Source organism: Opisthocomus hoazin, chromosome 6, assembly GCF_030867145.1.
Source record: "Opisthocomus hoazin isolate bOpiHoa1 chromosome 6, bOpiHoa1.hap1, whole genome shotgun sequence".
Taxonomy (NCBI): Eukaryota; Metazoa; Chordata; class Aves; order Opisthocomiformes; family Opisthocomidae; genus Opisthocomus; species Opisthocomus hoazin.
In genome coordinates this window covers 1,423,100-1,442,544 of record NC_134419.1, presented here as the reverse complement: position 1 = coordinate 1,442,544, position 19,445 = coordinate 1,423,100, and the positions used below count along the sequence as shown (strand labels likewise).

Below are 19,445 nucleotides of genomic sequence, written 5' to 3'. Positions count from 1 at the left end.
CAGCACTGGACACAGCACTCCAGATGAGGCCTCACCAGGGCAGTGTAGAGGGGAAGAAGAACCTCCCTCGTCCTGCTGGCCACACTCTTCTTGATGCACCCCAGGATCCCATTGGCTTTCTTGGCAGCCAGGGCACACTGATTCCTGAAGGCAGCGCTCAGTGGCATTCTTTATTACAAAAAGTGTAAACATACAATGTGGCATTTTAAAACGCACTCCTGAAACATGCAGCCCCCCTCAAGAGGAAAATATTTCACCGGCGGGTTCCTGCTGCCCACGCCAGCGGTGCCAGAACCGCTGGCCGGGGCAGGTCAGCGGCGGGCAGCGAGCCCGCGCGGTGTTGGGGCCGAGCTGCGAGGCGGGGGCCGGCCGGGCCGGGGGCCGCGGTCAGGCGGGGATGCGGCTGCGCAGGTACTCCAGCACGGCCGCGGTGCCGCGCGCCAGCACGGCTGCCCGGGGCGTGCGGAACGGGTTTCCCTCCAGCAGCAGCGTCCTGCAACAAGAGACGGTGAGGGAACGGCGCAGAGGCTGTGCCTTGCGCCAGCGCATTCGGACACCGCGCACGGATTTCTGAATCTTAAATTCACAAGTAATTCCTCTTCTGGGCTACTAAAAGAACTTTAATTTCTGCTTCCCTAGTTCACACTAACTGAGCTTTAGAGACAGCCGAATTTGGATTTATGCTAATAAACCAGTGGTGGCATATTATTGGAGACACAAAATTCTTCTTCAGCAAGCCTCTGCCAGAAGAAAGAGTCAGAAAAAGAACTTCTGAACTCAGAAATGGTACAATAAAAGGGAAAAACTCTGCTCGACCGTAGCCCACCACTTTCTAGCTTAGCTGCTAGCCCACTCTTCTTTGGCAGGCATCTGCAATTTTTTGATTGCAGGGGTGGTGGGGGGGTTTATTTTGTATTTTTGAAGTCCCCCGGCAAAGGGTGCTTTCAAGGGGCAAACCACAGGGACCGGTCATTCGCAGTCGTCGCCCCGACAGCCCACCCCCGCCTGCCTGGGGTCCATGGGCGCGCTGTGTCCGGGCAGGCACAGCCACAGCTCCCCACCGCTATCCGGGGAACGTTCTCCTGCCTCTCGGGGCAAGGCGGGCAGCGCGGGGGCTGGGAGCTGCAGGCAGCGCGGCCGCTCACCGGGCTGGCCTGCCGCCGGCCCCGCAGCGCTGCAGGGTGACGGACCCAGGCTCTAACCTCACATTTACACAAACCAACGCCCCCTCTCAATTTTTTTTTTTTAAATCAGCTCCCCAGTTCTCTGCAATATTGAGGAAATAGGGAGGAAATTCCGTGGGTTTACAAACAGGCGAGAGCCTTTTTTGTGCTCTGAGCCCTACAAACGACTACGCTGCCATGTCAGACTTTTTCCTCTGACAAGCCATGCCCTGCAGGCAGCAGTCAGAATGTGTTTTCACAGAACAGCTCCCGCTGCGGACACGCACCTCAGCGATTCACAGTTTCCGAGTTCCGGTGGCACCTGGAGGAGGTCGTTGTTCTGCAGGTCCAGCGTTCCCAGCTTCTCCATCCCCTTCAGCTGCAGAGGGTCGATGGAGCCGACCTGGTTGTTACTGAGCAGGACAGTCTCCAGCGCCACGATGCGATAAAGGACGCCGGGAAAGACTTTAAACCTTCAGGAAGGGAACGGAGGCAAACCAGTGAGAGTCGGAAACGGGGCATTCAAACAATGGGCAGCCTTGAAAATCACACAGCATTTCAGGTCAGCGTTTGAACACGCTGCTCTGAAAGGAGGCCGCAGCCATTACGGATGCCAGAGGGTACTCTGGCCGTACCCATTTTTTGACACACCATTCACAAGGCCATTTAATCCCTTTTTTAGCCAGTTGCTACTGTCTCTCTCCAAAACTTCTGCAGCAGAAAGTTCCAAAAACACACTACCCATTGTGTAGAGACATGGACTCTGCCTGTTTTCAGCTCACAGCTCGCTGATCCGGTGCCTCCTCCTTCTTATATCACAGGAAAATCACACTGAATTCAGCCCAGTTCTTCTCATTATTGTATAAAAAAATAATCTAAATAGTTGCTTACCTATTAAAAGAAAGATTTATTATTTGCAGTCTTGTCAGTGCCTCCATTTCGTCAGGTAAAGATGTCAAAAAGTTGTTTCTGTGTATCAAACGAAGACCAACAATAATCACTAACTTCTACGCAGTCTTAGTTAAGAATCCAGAGACAGAACAGGCACATTTATCAGGGTTACCATGCTGTCTTAGAGCAATTAATTGCTTCATAAATGGGTAAAGACCACGCTGAAGTGCAGCTGCCTGCTAATGCAAGCCAGGCTTGCGTGCTCACTGCCGCCAGCAGACTGAAGTCTGTCCTCTGAAGACTCCCAAGTGTTTCAAAGCACCTAACAACCCCACAAACCCGCCCGGCAGCTCAGCGCCCTGGGTCTCGGAGGAGAGCTCACGAACCTCCCCAGATGCTGGTGCCAGAGCGAATCAGCAGGATGACTCCACACCTCCTCAAAACTCATTTTGGCTGGTAGCCAGCTGCTGTAATAAACTCATTTCTGGCTACTGTTCCCCTAATGTTTCCCACGACAGGCAGCCGTTCAGCAGCTTCTCAAACACATGGAAGACAGGGGTTTGTAAGGACAAACCAGGTATTCCCTGAGCGTGACACAAAGAGCCATTACAGGAAAATAAAGACCACTCACTAAAAGATGCCCAGGCTTGGAGCTAAACTAACCACCAAGATGCTCAGCCTCGTCCCCTCAGCATCTCCCACTGTTACCCATTTCTGCAGTCTTCAGCCCAGCTCCTCCACCAGCAGCACGTATGCCAGGCTGTGTCACGGGCTGCTTCAGGCCGGCAGGGAGCCCGGAGCTCGTCTGGTCCAACCCAGAGAGCCTGCTACGTCTGAGGCAAGACCTTTCACCTCAGCAAGCCTGAGAGCTCGACCGTTTGGGGTTTGCGTTTTTCTTTAACCGATGCCTGAATCTAGGCCGCCTGCTATTTCAGACCTGCGGGTCGACTGTCGTGGAAGTGAAATTTTGGGAAATGAAAAACTGTTTCAGTGCTGCTATTCCACCGTCACAGATGGCTGGTTTAAAACGGCACGAAAATAAGTTACCGAGAAAGGAAGCCCAACGCATGTCACAAACCTGATATCCAAATGTGTCAATTTATGGAGCATGCACAGCTCCAAGGAAACAGATGAGATTTTATTGAAGCCGAGGTTGACGTCACAAACCGAGTCCTTCAGCTCCACAATCCTGAAACCCAATATGAATATAGTTTTATTATGCAAGCTCATGTCTGCATTCTGTTTTCTAAGTTACTGAAAAAAAAACCCGCTTCATTCTACAAATCAGAGACAAGAAGTTGGCTGTTGAATCCTTGTAACAGAATCTCTGTTTTAGCCCTAGGAACAAAAGGTAATTAAATGAGAAAACACTCATCCCTCCTGTCTGGATTGGCACCGAATCCTCTGGCACCCAGCAGCTGCACGCCTACACCCTCCTCCTCAGCGAATGCAACAGCCTCCAACACAGCGAAGAAGCATGGGAGGCACAGGCATTATCTCACTAAATTGATTTTCTATAAATTGTACTGAAAAGAGATTTTTTTCCCCTATGAGAAAGAGATTGCACCTCTTGAAGCTCTATGTGCTGAAGGTTGCATGTTCAGCACGCTTGGGTCCAAGCATGGACATCAGTTACCCCCACAAATGTGGTGCTATCCTTAAAAACCAGCTTTCAGGATTTTCTTGGGCTGCTAGAGATGCAATAACCTTCCTCCTTACACAAAAAGACTATTTCTTCCCATTAGTGGGATAACACTTTAGTGTTGATAACACAACAGAAAGCTTCTCCTTGCCTGTGGGTGAAGTCACAGGTGCTGTGTGATGGGACACAAAACCTACCAAGCAGAGGCATGGAAATTCTTCAGGCTTCCTTAAGAAAACCCACAAACAGTTGTGCTACCTGAAGCAACTGAATTTAAACAGAACCTCAGCTACAGCAGAAAGCCAGCACCCAAGAAAGTGGTGAATCCACGCACATGATCTCTACGTGGGGAAAAGGACTGCTTGTAGAGCAAACATTACTACACTGGAGTGCAGTGCAGCACGTCATTACTACGAGAAGTCACCTCAGTCCCCCCTCATCCATCTCAACAATGCTGAGCAAAGCTCGATGAAAAAACAACACGTAATGAAAGCACCACTGAGTAGAGCCAAGTGTCTTTTCACTGCAAGCATCACGCTAATCAGTGAACCCACCCGCACGCTACTCGTAGGAGAAACGCAGTGCACTGCTCAGCATCTCCACTGCGCCTTCATTTGTGCGTGAGCGTGCGCACAAACACACACAGCGTAAGCTGTAAACGTGCTTGATCAGCAAAACACAAGGCGCTGAGGAAGAGAAGTAGACAAGAAAAAGTAACAAACAGAGAGCGACCCTTGCAGCAGTACCTTGGAGGAATTTCACGCAGCTGGTTTCTGCTGAAGTTGACGGTGGCGATAGGATTGGTTCCGACTGCGTTGAACATCTCGTCCGGAATCACGGCCGCCTGCTTCTCACTAAACAGTGAAAAGCACTGAGCTGAGTAACACGAACAAGTTCACAGAATCACAGAATCACAGAATGGTAGGGGTTGGAAGGGACCTCTGTGGGTCACCCAGTCCAACCCTCCTGCCGAAGCAGGGTCACCCAGAGCAGGCTGCACAGCACCTTGTCCAGGCGGGGCTGGAATATCTCCAGAGAAGGAGACTCCACAGCCTCCCTGGGCAGCCTGGGCCAGGGCTCCGTCACCCTCAGAGGGAAGAAGTTCTTCCTCGGGTTCAGCTGGAACTTCCCATGCTCCAGTTTGTGCCCATTGCCCCTTGTCCTGTCACTGGGCACCACTGGAAAGAGTCTGGCCCCATCCTCCTGACACCCACCCTGCAGATATTTATAAGCATTTATTAGGTCCCCTCGCAGCCTTCTCTTCTCCAGGCTGAACAAGCCCAGTTCCCTCAGCCTCTCCTCGTAGGGGAGATGTTCCAGTCCCCTCCTCATCCTCGTAGCCCTCCGCTGGACTCTCTCCAGTAGCTCTTCATCTTTCTTGAACTGGGGAGCCCAGCACTGGACACAGTACTCTAGATGAGGCCTCACCAGGGCAGTGTAGAGGGGAAGGAGAACCTCCCTCGCCCTGCTGGCCACACTCTTCTTGATGCACCCCAGGATCCCATTGGCTTTCTTGGCAGCCAGGGCACACTGCTGGCTCATGGTTAACCTGTTGTCCACCAGGACACCCAGGTCCCTCTCCGCAGAGCTGCTCTCCAGCAGGTCCGTCCCAGCCTGTACTGATGCATGAGGTTGTTCCTCCCCAGGTGCAGGACCCTGCATTTGCCTTTGTTGAACCTCATCAGGTTCCTCTCTGCCCAGCTTTCCAGCCTGTCCAGGTCACGCTGAATGGCAGCACAGCCTTCTGGTGTGTCTACCACACCTCCCAGTTTGGTGTCGTCAGCAAACTTGCTGAGCACACAAACTACAGTGAAAAGTGCACACGCGCAGCAGGATTTGCAGACAGTCTGGTATATGTATCATGAAGGGAAAAAAAAAAAAAAAGACAAAAAATGGGAAAGTGTTCTTACAACTGCAGAAACAGGTAATATTTCAAAACACATACCTGTATTCCAATAATTTGAGTGAAGTTATGGCATGCACGTTGACCCTCGACTGGCTCGGGAGAGTCATGGCCGTCACAGGAGGCTCTGCGTGTGGGCTGCTCACATCATCTAGAGACAACGCGTGCAACAGTCACACACCGCGCGGGCTGCAGGCGGACGTGCCGTTCCGAATGACCCAGCCGCAGAGGTTCAGTGTCCCTCGTCACCAGCCAGCGCCCTTTGAACTCCTCCTGCATTCTGGCTCAATTGCACATGATCTGATTCAGGTTATCTCAAAAATTTTCCAGTAAAGGTTTGTTGTAATCTTGGGTTTCTGGGTTGGTTTTTTGGGGGGGCGGGAGCATGGAGGGGAGAGGCGCTGACTTGGATTTTGAGCAAACAGGGGAGGAAGCAGTAGAGATGTTCTGTTTGCTGCAGGGAGCCGTCACATCACGCAGCAGGCTCCAAGGGGGGGGAGCTGGAGTGATAACCAGGGAAGTCGGGCTGGAAGCAAGGATCACAGAATCACACAGAATCACAGAATAGTAGGGGTTGGAAGGGACCTCTGTGGGTCATCTAGTCCAACCCCCCTGCCGAAGCAGGGTCACCCAGAGCAGGCTGCACAGGATCTTGTCCAGGCGGGTCTTGAATATCTCCAGAGAAGGAGACTCCACAACCTCCCTGGGCAGCCTGTTCCAGGGCTCCGTCACCCTCAGAGGGAAGAACCCAGAACAGCAAATCCGACCGCAGCTATAGTTAAAATATTAATATTTATAGAACCCTTCATCATGCCCTCCTCTGTAGAGCTCCTTTTGATTACTACCTACGAGCCACACGAAAAAGCTACCGGCATGGCAAGGCTACTCGGAATCTCTGAGGAACGTAACACGCCACAAGCACTGTTCCGCACACCTGAGCCGGGGCATCACACCCTGCGGATTCACGCACACGTAAGCGGGGTGAAGCTTAGCCAGAAGGAAGAGAAATCCAACTTCCACTAAACAAAACTGAACAAAAGTCTACAGAATTTCAGCAGCATCCATAAATAAAAGTCTACTAACAACTGCACCCAAACCCAACTAGTTATCCTTTCATTAAGAAAGGCCAAAAGAGTCAAAAAACCAAGCAAAAAAAGAGGGCTTTTTCCAGTTGAAACCTCTACAAATTTAGGCTGGTTTAGCTCCAGCTTCGATGCCGTAAGAGGTGGAGTAAAATCATAGGCATTGTTGTACATGCGAGACATCAGCTAGTTTTATTACCCACAATCACATTATCTACTGCAGTTCACCAGACAAGCTTCTGAGTATGTGCTCTAGCATCAATTAGCTTTCATCAAGCTAATGACAGGTCAGATTTGCACGGAACCTGACATTCTGAAGCAGTTCCATACGCTGCAATAACCTAATTAACACTGCCATCCTCCGGCAGACGGAGAGAAAATCCACTGGCAGAAAGGAAAATTCACACCTACCGCTTGCAGAAGTTGCCCACACGTATCATCAAGATCCCTTCTAAATTAAGAGGTTGAGCGCTTTTTTGCCATTTAAGCACAGCATAATCATTTCCATATTATCATGACCAGTGAACTCGGTTGTTCTGCCTACTTTATGTCTCCAAATTTAAGAAAGGTAAGATTTCTGAAGACGACAGGTCCTTTGCGATGCACCGAGGCAGAGCTCTGAATCCAAGGGAGGATTCTGCGAACACACGCAGCATTTGTACAGGGAAGTCATCCCCTTCAACACTTCATCTGATTTTCTAGTTTACAACTTTTTAATTATTTCTGTAGGGAACGTTGGGATCAAGACTATTAGATGGTAGAAAGATGAATTCTAACAGGCCAGGATTAGAACAATGTTTAAAATAATCAGTCACTTTCTCTCCCAAAGCTTTTTATATTCTTAGTCAGCTTCGTGGCAGACTTCACGGCATCACCAAGACTTTCAGGCAGACTTTGTCTTGCCCTTACTTTCTGGGAACCACAGGACTGTCCTGCCCTTGTTACTAGGTGAATGAATAATACATAACACCTTTGCAAAATCTCACCTACTCTTCTATACTGTGCCCAAGCCAGCAGACAGACAGCAAGCATAAAAAGAACCACCTCTGATGTGAACTTCCCATGATGTTCAGGGAAAAAGCAAACAAGCTACTGAAATTCCTCGTGCAAAACGCATAAAGGGACCAGGGGAAAATACTTCAGAGTCTTTTTCTAAATGATAATCCCCAATAATGAATGTTTGTCATTCGGTATTATCTAATAAAATAAGGAAAAGAAACAGCACTGAAATGTAAGCGCAAACTGTTGAGTAAAGCAAATTATTGTTGGAGGATAACAGGAGGAACCTGGACTGACACAGCTACCCTCCGTAGGCTCTGCTTTACTTTAACTTCTTAGAAAGATTCTCTTCAAAATGCAATGCAATAGAGCAACATACCTTGGATTTTGCTTCTTAGATATTTCAGAAGTTCCTGGGTGCCCTTCTTTAAAAAACAAACAAACAAACAAAAAGTCATTGAGCATTTCCCAGCCAGCACTGCTACGTCTGTTTGACAGCGAAGAACGACGGTTACAGTCACGCAGGCGCAGCCCACAGCGCTGCTGACTATAAAAGCCTCCCAGTGCTTCCCACAGCAAAACCCTCTCTGCAGCAGCTTGTGAACTTGCTTATTTACAATTCTGTTTATTTATTCCAGCTGAAAATTTCCAATCCCCTGTCACTACCTCAGGCTCCACATTTTTAGCTCTTTAGCTAAAGAAGTTAGCCAGTTCCAAGAGCAAGTAACAAATGTCCAAATGAACTCAGTCTTCTCTTTAAAAAGATCTAGCACAATTAGGCTTTGGAGAAGTTCACAATTTGTCAAGGAAGCTGACTGTTCAGTGTTCCAGAAACTTTTTATGTCCAAAACTATAAACTCTGGGAAAAACACTGCAGTTTACACAATTTGCATGGACTTTTAACAGCTGGATTCTCCGAAGATTTGACTTTCAGTCATAGAATCATAGGTTGGAAAAGACCTCTAAGATCATCAAATCCAACCATCAAGCCAACACCACCATGCCTACTACACGTCCTCTCACAGCAACTTCTACCGGTCAAACATAGCTACTATCTGCACAATCTGTGAGCAATTAAGCTTAATCTCATCCATAGCCTTTATGACAAAGCTGTTTTCCTCGCGATTTTACACGCTTCTCCTCGCTGCTTTAAAAGCAGGGACTGCCCTGAGGTACTAAACGTGAACTCACAATTCTCATCCTAGCTGACAACTGTATTGCACACAACGAGAGGCGGACTGATCCGAACGCGGGGGGGACGAAGCAACTGCGGAAGTGGGGAAGGAAGGAACTCTCACCAGGAACCTGGTGGGATGATAGAAACAGAGGACTGAGAAAGAGAGGCTGGAGCAGACTGGGATGGACTGCAGGCATGGCTAGGTGTGGCACGTGCTGAGCTCAGCAAGACAATGGAAGCCAACGGGGAAGAACCTGGAAACTTTTAAGGAAAAGGTGAAGTTCAGACGGAAAGCTGAGTAACAGTCAGGTGGCTTGCGTGGAGAGGAAAGCAGACAGTAAGACAAAGCTCAACAGCCAGGAGATGGTACCTTACACAAAATGGAGAGACGACAATTTAACAGAAATCAACTGGAAATCCACCAGGAAACAAGAACGGGTTTGGGACTAGAATGCGAGGCCTGAGAAACAGGAAACGGCGAGACGGAGCAGGGGTGGACAAGAGAAGATCTGTGCCTGGTAGACCACACTTACCCCCCCAGTCCTTGCCAGTCCTTAATCTGAGGATTCACCTGGTGCTAGCAAGTGCCTGGGGAACCCTACAAGCTTTATCTATTACTCCTCTAAATCAGGCAGGAAAAAATCTAGACAGGCATATAAAATTCCAGTTATATGAATTTACAGTGCTGGTAACGGAGCAAGATGGTGCACGTATAAAAGGCCATAATGGAATCCTTGTGCCTGTCGTTTGCTACAGATCTGAAATACACACAAGAAAATACACACCCCTACGCTCTTCAATTTGAAAGACAGCAAATCCTCAAAAGCCTGGGAATACCAGAACTGAAGTAGCCAGGCAGCCCTAACTCACACTCCTTTGCACGCACATTTTAAGCCAACTTTGAACTCTGGAATCATCTACGACTTCCATCCACTGATCCCCTGCTCATTAATTCAGTGTGTACAATGCTCATTTAATCAGGTACACGAAGGTTCCCCTCTTCTGACAGATTACAAAATTGCATTTCAGCAGAGAGTCTTCAGCGCTGCTTATTTTTAGAGAATCCCAGTACTTTGTAAACATTTATTTTCTAACACTGGCAAAAGCACAGAAAGAAGTAGCGTGTACCACCAAGGAGAAGACGGGCCTGCTGGGGAGAAAAGGGAAGGGAATTCTCTGGCAGCAGCAGTGCCCACGCTCCAGCCTCCCTGCTGCCCTGTGTACTTGTTTTCTCATGCACAACTCACACCTTCACTTTACTGGTGACCTACAAAGAGAACACGGATCTGAGGTGTAGGTTATCCATAAGAAAACACAGTACATCATATTGTCATTGCTCAGAACCCATCTGCCATCAAATATGCTTTGGAAATTGAATCCTAGATCCTTAAATCAGGGAAGTAGGAAATGGAAAACAGAAATCCACGCTCATCTAGGAAAAGCCTCATGTAAAGTACTCGCCTAGCACTGCAACGAACGTGATTGCAACAGGATTAGGCAGCAGACAGATGCCTTATCCCTTTTTTCCCAGACACTCGTTGCTTCATTTGCAATATATACTCCAACTTCTGTATCAAATCAGAAACAGGTCCTATAAAGCAACAACCTCCTTTATTCTACAGTCCTCATGATCTTATGCACTGCGTCGGACTCCACTGGAAAGTGGACACGAATCCCAACACACAAACAAAAGAGATGGAGTAAAATTGTCCAGGCTACTTGAAATCTGGATGTTTTCTATTTTTTTTTAATGTTCTGGCTACACAATTTGGATAATGTACACATGCAGCATCACCAAACGTTATCTACTGCCTGTAGCGCTTACCTGCAGGAGGTCTCTGCGAATGGTTCTCAAAGGATTTCCCTCCAATGCCAGGAACTTCAACTGAGGAAGGGTCCCCAAGGTGTAAGGCAATCTGCAAATGGAAACAACTCCTTTCAAAGCAGCTTCAAAATGAATTCTAGATAATTTGCAATGGTTTGTCAGATGGCCTGGTATTCCAACGCTCAGGTCCAAATAAAAAGATAGAGAATATATCACGTTTAAGAAAGGCACAGTTTGATCACATTACTTACACAATCCAGCAAGGGTTCCTTCATTTCATGGTTGAGTCTTTTTTAAATTACATTTTACAAAGTGAAATACATCTGCTGTAGAATCAGACGCCATTAGCTATGCCTCACCACAGACGTACGCAGTTTTTAGCATTACCTACTGATATCGTTGTTGGCGAGGTCAAGTCGCTCCAGCTTCTGAAGCAGAGTAATTTCATCAGGAACTGATTTGATCTTGTTGTCTCTAAGTTCCAATACAGAGAGGGAATTCAGATGCTTCAGATTCTCTGCATTTAATATTTCAATCTGATTTTCACCAGCGTGTAATTCCTACGGAAACAAAGATCACCCACAATTATGTCACTCTAGTAAAACTACTTCATAATTTACTAATCTCCTAAATCATGGCATGGGCAAAAAAATACATGGAGAAAATACAGATCTCGATTCCCTTTCATCTGCACATGAAATATCAAAGCCTCCAGAGACCCAGAGACACGGTTCTGAACTCAGCTTTTCTGAAACCACCACAGAACCCTCAGCTTTGAGTTCCATCTCCAAGCTGGGAACAAATTCGCTCCACTTTTGTCAAGAACTTGTCGACGACTTTTTTACTCGTGAAGTTTCTTAAATGTCAAGTTACAGGAAGCTGCAAGGGCAGCTCTCCATGCGTTTTGTTAGAACATGCTGAAACAGCCTGGGATTTTAACTGCTGAGTTGAGAGTTATGCAGAACCAAGAAGGCATCTGCTGCTTGATGGCTCTGGTCACTGGAAACAACACGGTGACACAGGCACTCAGTTGGCCCAATCACTTTCCCACTAGTTGAGTCACAAACTCTGACGTTCTGAGGCAGGCGACTTTCAATTTTAAACACATTAGCAATTAAGGCTACAAAATACTTTGAAGATCTGACTATGCTAAAAGGAAAAAAAGTATACTTTCTCTGTAGTTATAAAGAAAGAAAATGATAGCAAATAAAGTAAATTTATCCAGCAAACGATCCTAGAGATAAAAAGTAACTGTTGCAGGCAATACTAGATCTAGTTTTTTAGTCATTCCTCTTCAAAATATTTCTTTTATTTTCCAAATCTGAAGAGTACTGCTGCAAATTTGTCTTCCAAATGACCTTAAGATTGACCAATGTGGACAGTAACTGCAAATGGGGATGTATCAAATAGAGTTCTAAACACAGAATTATAAATTTTTGATCACAGCAATTCACAAAAATTTGTGTTTAAAGTGAGAGTCATTATTTTAAAAGTTTACAGCAAATACATTTCCAGTATACCAACCATTTCAAACCTTACCTTCAGTAATTTGCATGAGGGAAATTCTGGTAATGAACGTAATTTATTTCTTCTCAGATAAAGTTGTTCCAAAGATGCCATAGTTGCTAACTTTGGAGGTACAGTTTCCAGATAGTTTTTAGAACAATCTAGTTGTCTTAAGCCTACAGAAGTAAGTGTGCAAGTGACAAATGGAAAAATAAGAGAAAATAAAAGTTGTTTTCTACACAAGCATAAACATTCTATTTTTTTAAATAAACATAAAACATTTTGCCAGTAAGAAATTTGCAAGAAATCAGATCAGTTAGCACCAACAGTTCTGAAAACAAGGCATCTGCTTTTCATTTGCTCTTCATCGGGCATTCTGGAACGCGTTCAGCGACGCTGCCAGACACTAGCTCTTGTCAAGAAAGGGTCCGGTATTGCAGCCCATCTCAGAAAGATGGGCAGGTCATTTCCACAGCGTTCAGAAAAACTGGCACCTGTTCCTGTAGATCTGCCACAGCTATTCAACACGCATTTCCTATCAACCACTGGTCAGCTTGGTATTTAACATTCATATATTACAAGTCAATTTCATCACTCTCTAATTTATGCTTTTTTCCTCTACGGTAAGCTCAACTGTCTCTCTCATTTATTTTCCACTCAAAATATTTGATAAAGAAAAAAAAAAAAAGTCAAATTTCTTATGGCAGTTTAAGGCTAATAACTTCTAAGCCGAACAATATTAATCCTTACACTTCTCTGATCATTCCGTGTCCCATTTATCAAGAAATATGAACCATAAGAGGACTCAAGTTTGAGGCACAGTAGCTGCAGCTGGTTTTAATATTCTGGGCTAATACTCTTGAGAAGACATTAACTCTTTAAGAACGTATTTTTAAAATCCTGAAAAATATGCACTGTATTTACGACCGTAACTACAGAACTGGCTGGACAGCATTTAACTCACTTTCCATCGCACTGATGTCTGCAGGCAGGTTCCGGAGCTGATTACACGCCAGATTGAGTCGCACCAAGTTAGTGAGCAAAGCAAAACTTGTCGGAATGTCTGCGAGGTGGTTGTTGGACAGGTCCTGAATATTAAACAAAGAAACAGAGAGAGAGGTTAGAAATAGAGATGTTTAAAATATCCCACGAGTACCACTACTGCAAAGTTAATTATTGGCAGAACATTAAAATTAGATGGCTGACATCTTCAGGATCTCCCTGGCAGAAATGTGAATAGAAGAAACGAGTCTCCCGTGACTGACAGATCAAAAGGGATTTTTCTTAAAATCTTTGGCAAACCAAGGCAAAACTTGGTTTCAAACAATAAAAACCAATCCCGCCATGTAACAGCTGACAACCTACGTAAGTCATCAGAATATTCACAAAGTTCTGCCAGCACAGCTATGTTTTTTTTTAATTAGCAGTAGCAAAACACAGATAAATCAGCCTTTCTGCACAAATAAGTATTTTTGAAAAAGTTGTAATTTACTAATTCTTCTAGATTGACAAGCTGTCCAAATCCATCCGGCAAGTGACTCAGCTCATTGTGATGGAGAAGCAGGCTCTTCAAACGTGACAACCGCATCACCTCTTCTGGGACACTTGTCAGTTTGTTGTGGCTAGGATTGAGACACGGAACACAAAGGGGAAAAGCAATTACAAAGTAGTTTTAAGAACATTTACTGCGCAGAGAACACTGCTGCTACACAGGATGCGATCCAAACGAGAGCTACCACGCTGACATCAGCCGGACTATCTTAGCCACATGCGGCCTGTTGAAACACAAACTCCTCGTTGAAACACAAACTCCTCAGAGCCTAGAGCAAGCACGAAGCACTCTGGGCGTCAGATACACGGGATATTCCGTGCTGGCACAGACTAACCATTAATTACAGGTGCAGTGAGACAGGCTTCTGCAAAACATTCTCACACTGCGGCACGCACGTATGCCTGCTGTTCAGGATACCGTCACCTTTCAGCAACATCTTCTCCAACAACTGTTATGGCCCTCTACAACAGATTAGTTTCCTGGGAGAAATTAACTATATTTCTTTGTTTGTTCAAGAATACTTCTAATCATCATGGAATTTACAATATTCCAGCTGGATCTTCCGTTCCTTTACGCGGTTCACACACACAGTGGCAGCACGCTGTCTTTCCCCTTGTGCACAAATTGACAAAATTACTCCAGTAAACAGAAGGACATGAACTTTCCAGCATGAACAAGATGTATAAAATTATTTCCAATGTATATTATTTGTGACAAAAAGCATTTTTGTTCCTTTAAAACAAAATTGCCAGACTGAGGCACTTGAATGTAGATACTGCTTTTGTGTGACTACTCAAAGTATCACTGTTTTCACCTTCCAAGCAAGACTGTGACTTTGAGTATTAGTGAAAATAATTTTAATAAACCTAAAATCATCAGTTTTGACACAAAACTTACAATTCTCAATATACTAATATTCTCTGAAATCTGAAATTAATGTTCTGAGAGGAAATTTGATGTTCTGCAATCTCTTATTCACTCCGTGAAAGTCACTGCAGTATTTCTCACGTTCCAGTTCTGTAACCTGTACTCACCTGACATCAAGTTTCTGAAGATTTTCCAACTGCCCTAAAGCAGCGGGAAGCGATGTCAGCTGATTATCATGCACCTGGAAAATCAAGTTTTTTAGAATACAGTTACCGATTCGTATCTCGCAGGTTTTCTTCCCCTATCCCAGAAACGAATCAAACTGACCTTACACCCAAAATAATTTCGTAGGCAAGTCACAGCTACCTACACGCCTCAAGGCGATTGCCAACAGCAGCGCTGCAGCCGCCAGACTGGCAAAATTCTGCTGGATCGGTAGTAATGCTAAGAGGTGGTGGGAGAGTGGTGGCATCTGGTAACAGCTCTTCCTTCCGTGTCAGTGATGCAGCCCCCCAGATCCTCCTACAGAGCAGCACCCACTGCCAGCATACCAACTGATGCTTTATCAGTGATGGGTGACAAGCTTTCCTCTACCCTGAGAGCACACCCACCACCGCAGGGAAAGGGAAAACGAAGCTCTCCGGCCACGTCTTCCCTCCTCCCACGGAGAGGACAGCTGCGCCGTACGGGCACCATCGCACTCACATCCAGGACGGCGAGCGCGGGCAGCAGGCCGACATCCTCGGACAGGCCCCGCAGCTTGTTGGAGGCCAGCACCAGCTTGGTCAGGTCCGTCTGCTCCCACCAGCGATCCGCAGCACCGAAGGAGAGGTTCTGGCGGGCTTCCTCGGGGGGGTCCAGATTTATCCGCCAGACGTGCTGAGGCACTGGGCACACAAACAGAGACACATCGACCCCATTCTTCTCCTGTCGCTCTCCGGCTGCCGCAGTCGGAGTGGGTTTCGTATGCAGACACGCAGAGACATCTAGTCAACCCCAGGGACACCTAGTCAACCCCAGGGACACCTAGTCCACCCCGCGGACACCTAGTCCACCCCGAGGGACACCTAGTCAACCCCAGGGACACTTAGTCAACCCCACGGACACCTAGTCAACCCCGAGGGACACCTAGTCCCCCCCACGGACACCTAGTCAACCCCGAGGGACACCTAGTCAACCCCGAGGGACACCTAGTCAACCCCACGGACACCTAGTCCCCCCCACGGACACCTAGTCAACCCCACGGACACCTAGTCCCCCCCACGGACACCTAGTCAACCCCGAGGGACACCTAGTCAACCCCGAGGGACACCTAGTCAACCCCACGGACACCTAGTCCCCCCCACGGACACCTAGTCAACCCCAGGGACACCCAGTCAACCCCGCGGACACCCAGTCAACCCCGCTGCTGCAGGCGCTGCCCCAGAGCTCAGGGTGCCGGGCCGACGGACCCGCAGCAGCAACGCCCGGCGCTGCATTCCCTCCCCGCCTTCCCTCCCCGCCCAGCACAGCCCCGGGGACCGGGGGAACGCCGAGCGCCCGCGGCCCCGCTGCCCGCTCCCCGGCTCCGAGCCGCGGGGGCTCCGAGCCGCGGGGGCTCCGGGCGGCCCGAGCGCCCGGCGCAGACCCGGCCCCTCACCCTCGCTGAGGCCGCGGCCCGCGAGGTTTAACTGCCCGCTCTTCCGAGCCGCCCGGATCAGCCCCTGCGGCACGGCCGGGTCCGGCGCCGCCGCCCGCTCTCTCCGCGCCGCCGCCATCGCTTCCCGGGGCCGCGCCCGCGCCGCGCGCCGCGGAGGCGGGGCCTGGCGGGGCTGCTTAGGCGGGCGCGGCCACCGCCATTTCCCGCCCGGCGCGGAGGGGCCGCCAAGGCCTCTTCCATCCCATCCCATCCCGTCCCATCCCGTCCCATCCCATCCCGTCCCGTCCCGTCCCGTCCCGGGCCCGGCGCCGGGGTGCCTCTCGCCGCGGGCTGCCGCTGGCGGAGGAGCCGGCTCCCGCGGAGCTGGACGGCCAGGCCGCCGCCTTCGTGCCGGGCGGGGAGCGCAGCCCGCGCCGGTCCTGGCCCTTGTCACCGGCCGGGGCGGCTCCGCCGGAGCCCCCAGCCATCGGGAGGAGGAGGGAAAAGCCGTGTCCCTTCGCTGGCAGCCAGTGTCCCCTCGACAGCAGCCAATGTCCCCTTGACGACAGCCTTGTCCCCTCAATGGCAACCAATGTCCCCTCCACAGCAGCTGTGCCCCCTCGGCGGCAGCCAGTGTCCCCTCGACGGCAGCCAATGCCCCCTCGACGGCAGCCAATGTCCCCTCCACAGCAGCCAATGCCCCCTCGACGGCAGCCAATGCCCCCTCGACGGCAGCCAGTGTCCCCTCAACAGCAGCCAATGCCCCCTCGATGGCAGCCAATGTCCCCTCCACAGCAGCCAATGCCCCCTCGATGGCAGCCAATGTCCCCTCGATGGCAGCCAATGCCCCCTCGACGGCAGCCAATGTCCCCTCCACAGCAGCCAATGTCCCCTCGGCGGCAGCCAATGTCCCCCGACGCTCGGTGCCGGAGCACAGTCCCATGCCGCCCGTGCACGAAGCAGGAGCAGGAGCCGCTGCTGACAGCGGTTTCTTGCTCAGACTCACGGAGGGGGCTCGCCGACAGACCCGCTGCGGCCGTCGCACGCAGATCGCGCTTCCCGCCCTTCCTCTCCCCCACCACTTTTTGATAACATCTTCACCTTCCTCACGAGCGTGAACCCGGACCAAATAACCTGGAAAAAACGTTTTCCACATCCACGTAACATACACCAAATCCGAAGGCGCTGTTACACAAACTCACTACTTGTTTTTCCTTTTCCCTTTAGTTTACAAACTCGGTGCAAACAGCAGAGCCCCAGGGACCCCGGCTGCCCAGCGGTCGCTGAGGTGCCCGGGACCAGCCGCCGCCGCTGCCGTGCCACCGGGAGCGCGGCCGGTGCCTGCCTGCCCGCCGGCAGCGTTACGACAGAGGAGTGCATTTCCCCCTCCGTCACTGACGCTTTTAGCTGCAGCTCTTTGCACGTTCAAGCCCCAGGTTTGCCTTTCAAACTCTACCTTTTCTGAAAAACCCTTCCACTAGTAGTAGTTGTGATGAACTTCGATGTAGTTAGTTAAGGACCAAATACCCCGTTAGGTAAACAAGCATGTGATTTAAGGAACTCACACCTCAGGCACCAGCTCAGCTACGGATTTTGGCCTTATTAGGTTTTTAGCACTGGTGTGTGATTGCCCTTTTCTCTGTCCCCTCGCTCTTTGGGAGTCACCAGGCAGCACTCTGTAAGAAAGCGCTGGGTATTTCAGCTGGGCATTAAAAAAAGCAGTGCTGGAAACCTTGGAGTTTTGTCTGAAGTCTTGAAGTCAATGCTTGTCGCCGTCGGAGGAAGATGTGTGTGAAAGGGCAGGAGCGAGGCGAGCTGCAGCTGGTTCACCGCGGGCAGAAATCACCGAGGATGGGAAGGGCCGCGGGCAGGGCTGAACTTCCTGGAATGATTAACGTTCGTTACTTCAAAATTGCTTTCATGGACTCTGGAGATAAGCGATTGCTTCATTTACAATCTGATTCTGGGAGTGTTGGGGCAGAAAACATCGAGAGGAGTCAAAGCATGTCTGTCTCCGTGAACCCAGGCGACAAAGCGCCCACTGCACCCCTCGCTGTGGGAATGCACCCGATTCACAGAATCACAGAATCACAGAATAGTAGGGGTTGGAAGGGACCTCTGTGGGTCATCTAGTCCAACCCCCCCGCCGAAGCAGGGTCACCTACAGCAGGCTGCACAGGACCTTGTCCAGGCGGGGCTGGAATATCTCCAGAGAAGGAGACTCCACAACCTCCCTGGGCAGCCTGTTCCAGTGCTCCGTCACCCTCAGAGAGAAGAAGTTCCTCCTCATGTTCAGACGGAACTTCCTGTGCCTCAGTTTGTGCCCATTGCCCCTTGTCCTTGTCACTGGGCACCACTGAAAAGAGCTTGGCCCCGTCCTCCTGACACCCACCCTTCAGATATTTGTAGGCATTTATAAGGTCCCCTCGCAGCCTTCTCTTCTTCATCCTGTGGCAGCTGATCCCAGCCCGCCTCGGACGGTGCCATTCGGAGCTCACAGCTCGGAGGGAGGGAGCCAGCAGCGCAGCCAGGCGCCAGCCCGGCCGGGGCTGAGGCCGCCCCTCGGACGAGCGAGCAGCGGTGCCCTGGGACCCCCGACCGCCGTGCGGGTGAGCTGCCGGGCTGCAGCACAACGGACAGCTTGGGCTCAGCGCTGTCACCAGGCCTGCGTGAACCGTGTGAAGTTCAGCAAGGCCGAGTGCAAGGTCCTGCACGTGGGGCGGGGTGATCCCAAACACAAGCACAGGCTGAGCGGAGAGCGGCTGTCCTGGGTTTGGCCAGGACAGGGTTAATTTTCACCGGACTCCAGGCAGGGGCACAGCGGGGGGGTGGGGACTGACCCCACCTGGCCAAACAGAGCCCGGTGTTCCATTACCCTGTGCCGTCACACAGGGTATGGAATACCTGTGCTGGGTTCCGGTGGGGGGGGGCGGCGGGAACTCACTCGCGGCTTGAGGGGGCGCGGCGCCGGTCCTGTCCAGGAGAGCGGCTGTCTGGGTCGTGCGGTTCGTTGTTGTGTTTTCTCCTTATCTGTGTCGTTGTTGTTCCTGTTTCCCTCTGTTTGCTGTTCTGTTGAACTGCCCTTATCCCAACCCACCGGTTTCTGCCTCTTTCTTTTCATTCTCCTCCGCACGCCGGCGGGGGGAGGGGCGGCCGCGTGGCGCTTTTGTTGCCGGCGGCAGCCGAAACCAAAACAGCGGCTCGAGAGCAGGCCCCAGGA

The 19,445-nt window shown here is 50.0% G+C and overlaps 2 protein-coding genes across 2 annotated transcripts in view; one reads left to right on the top strand and one right to left on the bottom strand.

Moving 5' to 3' along the window:
* SRSF11 (serine and arginine rich splicing factor 11) overlaps positions 1 to 19,445 on the top strand; it is a 339,983-nt gene that overhangs the window by 295,825 nt on the left and 24,713 nt on the right. The window lies entirely within an intron of this gene.
* On the bottom strand, positions 169 to 16,373 carry LRRC40 (leucine rich repeat containing 40). The gene is made up of 15 exons (XM_075424238.1): positions 16,247 to 16,373; positions 15,313 to 15,494; positions 14,775 to 14,848; positions 13,681 to 13,810; positions 13,153 to 13,276; positions 12,222 to 12,364; positions 11,070 to 11,242; positions 10,683 to 10,773; positions 8,060 to 8,105; positions 5,642 to 5,750; positions 4,443 to 4,550; positions 3,133 to 3,243; positions 2,055 to 2,132; positions 1,451 to 1,636; positions 169 to 493 (listed from the first exon to the last, which is right to left on the bottom strand). Exons 1-15 carry the CDS (start codon positions 16,362 to 16,364, stop codon positions 388 to 390), a joined length of 1,779 nt encoding a protein of 592 aa, XP_075280353.1. The 5' UTR covers positions 16,365 to 16,373; the 3' UTR covers positions 169 to 387.

Excerpts from the sequence above, each read along its gene's own strand:
- LRRC40 (XM_075424238.1), bottom strand. The coding sequence starts at position 16,364 with ATGGCGGCGGCGCGGAGAGAGCGGGCGGCGGCGCCGGACCCGGCCGTG. Across the intron at positions 11,243-12,221 it reads CCTCATGCAAATTACTGAAG|GAATTACACGCTGGTGAAAA; the intron begins GTAAGGTTTGAA and ends TTGTTTCCGTAG. Across the intron at positions 3,244-4,442 it reads CTGCGTGAAATTCCTCCAAG|GATTGTGGAGCTGAAGGACT; the intron begins GTACTGCTGCAA and ends ATTGGGTTTCAG.